The 2,290-nt window shown below is 66.2% G+C and overlaps 1 protein-coding gene across 1 annotated transcript; it reads left to right on the top strand.

Moving 5' to 3' along the window:
• Nucleotides 1–261: 261 nt before the first annotated feature.
• KCNF1 (potassium voltage-gated channel modifier subfamily F member 1) lies at nt 262–1,973 on the top strand. The gene has a single exon (XM_060169029.1). The coding sequence runs from the start codon at nt 301–303 to the stop codon at nt 1,783–1,785; it is 1,485 nt and encodes a 494-aa protein (XP_060025012.1). The 5' UTR covers nt 262–300; the 3' UTR covers nt 1,786–1,973.
• The last annotated feature ends 317 nt before the right edge of the window (nt 1,974–2,290 follow it).

The following is a 2,290-nucleotide window of genomic DNA, read 5'->3' as shown; positions in this document are numbered from 1 at the left end:
CGAGCCGAAGCGGCGGATTGCGCCACCCGGGAGCCGGGGTGAGCGCTCGGGGCGAGGCCGGTGGCCGCGAGAGCCCCCCGCCGGCGCGCCCCAGCGCCCGGATGCCCGCCCGGAGCCCCGCCGCCAGGCGCCTGCCTCCCCCGCGGCGCGCCCCAGCCCGCTGCCGCCCGCTGTGACCGCGCTTCCAGGCAGGCGGGCGCCTGCCGGGCTTCCTCGAGGGCCGCGCAGCGGCGGGACCCGCCGGACCCCGCGGCGGCGGCAGGTCGCGGAGCCGAGGCCGCGCGGGCACTCGCCGGGAGAATGGACGGGGCCGGGGAGCGCAGCCTCCCGGAGCCGGGCAGCCGGGGCTCCCGGGCGGGAGACGACATGGAGATCGTCGTCAACGTGGGAGGCGTGCGGCGGGTGCTGTACGGAGACCTCCTCAGCCGGTACCCCGAGACCCGGCTAGCGGAGCTCATCGACTGCTTGGCCGGGGGCTACGACACCATCTTCTCCCTGTGCGACGACTACGACCCCGGGAAGCGCGAGTTCTACTTCGACAGGGACCCGGACGCGTTCAAGTGTGTCATTGAGGTGTACTATTTCGGGGAGGTCCACATGAAGAAGGGCATCTGCCCCATCTGCTTCAAGAACGAGATGGACTTCTGGAAGGTGGACCTCAAGTTCCTGGACGACTGCTGCAAGAGCCACCTGAGCGAGAAGCGCGAGGAGCTGGAGGAGATCGCGCGCCGCGTGCAGCTCATTCTGGACGACCTGGGCGTGGACACGGCCGAGGGCCGCTGGCAGCGCTGCCAGAAGTGCGTCTGGAAGTTCCTGGAGAAGCCCGAGTCTTCGTGTCCGGCGCGGGTGGTGGCCGTGCTGTCCTTCCTGCTCATCCTCGTCTCGTCGGTGGTCATGTGCATGGGCACCATCCCTGAGCTGCAGGTGCTGGACGCCGAGGGCAACCGCGTGGAGCACCCGACGCTGGAGAACGTGGAGACGGCGTGCATCGGCTGGTTCACGCTGGAGTACCTGCTGCGCCTGTTATCCTCGCCTAACAAGTTGCACTTCGCCCTGTCCTTCATGAACATCGTGGACGTGCTGGCCATCCTCCCCTTCTACGTGAGCCTCACGCTCACGCACCTGGGCGCCCGCATGATGGAGCTGACCAACGTGCAGCAGGCGGTGCAGGCCCTGCGGATCATGCGCATCGCCCGCATCTTCAAGCTGGCGCGCCACTCCTCGGGGCTGCAGACCCTCACCTATGCCCTCAAGCGCAGCTTCAAGGAACTGGGGCTGCTGCTCATGTACCTGGCCGTGGGCATCTTCGTCTTCTCGGCCCTGGGCTACACCATGGAGCAGAGCCACCCGGAGACCTTGTTTAAGAGCATCCCGCAGTCCTTCTGGTGGGCCATCATCACCATGACCACGGTTGGCTATGGTGACATCTACCCCAAGACCACCCTGGGCAAGCTCAATGCAGCCATCAGCTTCCTGTGTGGGGTCATTGCCATTGCCCTGCCCATCCACCCCATCATCAACAACTTTGTCAGATACTACAACAAGCAGCGAGTCCTGGAAACGGCAGCCAAGCACGAGCTGGAGTTGATGGAGCTCAACTCCAGCAGTGTGGGCGAGGGCAAGACAGGGGGCTCCCGCGGCGACCTGGACAACCTCCCGCCAGAGCCCGCTGGGAAGGAGGGGCTGAGCTGGAGCAGCCAGCTGAAGATCTCCCGCAGCGACACCTTCATCCCCTTGCTGACCGAGGAGAAGCACCACAGGACCCGGCTCCAGAGCTGCAAGTGACGAGGGACGACCTGCGCACAGACGGACTGGGCTGGTGGATAGACGGATGGACGGGTGTGACAGGCCTGCCAGTGACTGCCCGGGAGGGGCCGTCCTTTGTCCCCCAGCCCTCTCCTGAACAGAACTCTGAAGGCCCCCTTGGGCACCTCTGATGAGGCCGGGTAAGATCCCTTTGTGTTTCCGGCTGTCCAGGGGCCGGGGGCGGGGGCAGGGGCGGGGAGGGGCGTCCAGGGATCACTGACAGTGTGGGGTGATGAGGACTGTGGTCTGGCTGACGGCAGGCGCCCTCGCCCAGTTCTGTATCTCCTTCAATAAAGCCTGCTGCTCTCTGCGCCCGCCTGTGTTGTAGGTTCTGTCACAGGCTGGCCGCTCTCCACCCTGTCCCCCGCTGCACCCCCCCCCACTCCCAGATGTGGCTCAGCCCCTCCTGGGAGGTAGGTGTGCAGCCCAGAGGGTTTATTTTTAGCTGAGGGTTAAAGAAGGGCTCATACGTAGGTTCAGCCCA

The sequence above is a fragment of the Lagenorhynchus albirostris genome, chromosome 13, assembly GCF_949774975.1.
Source record: "Lagenorhynchus albirostris chromosome 13, mLagAlb1.1, whole genome shotgun sequence".
Taxonomy (NCBI): Eukaryota; Metazoa; Chordata; class Mammalia; order Artiodactyla; family Delphinidae; genus Lagenorhynchus; species Lagenorhynchus albirostris.
Note: the sequence above shows the minus strand (reverse complement) of the source record. Positions and strands in the feature narration are given on the sequence as shown.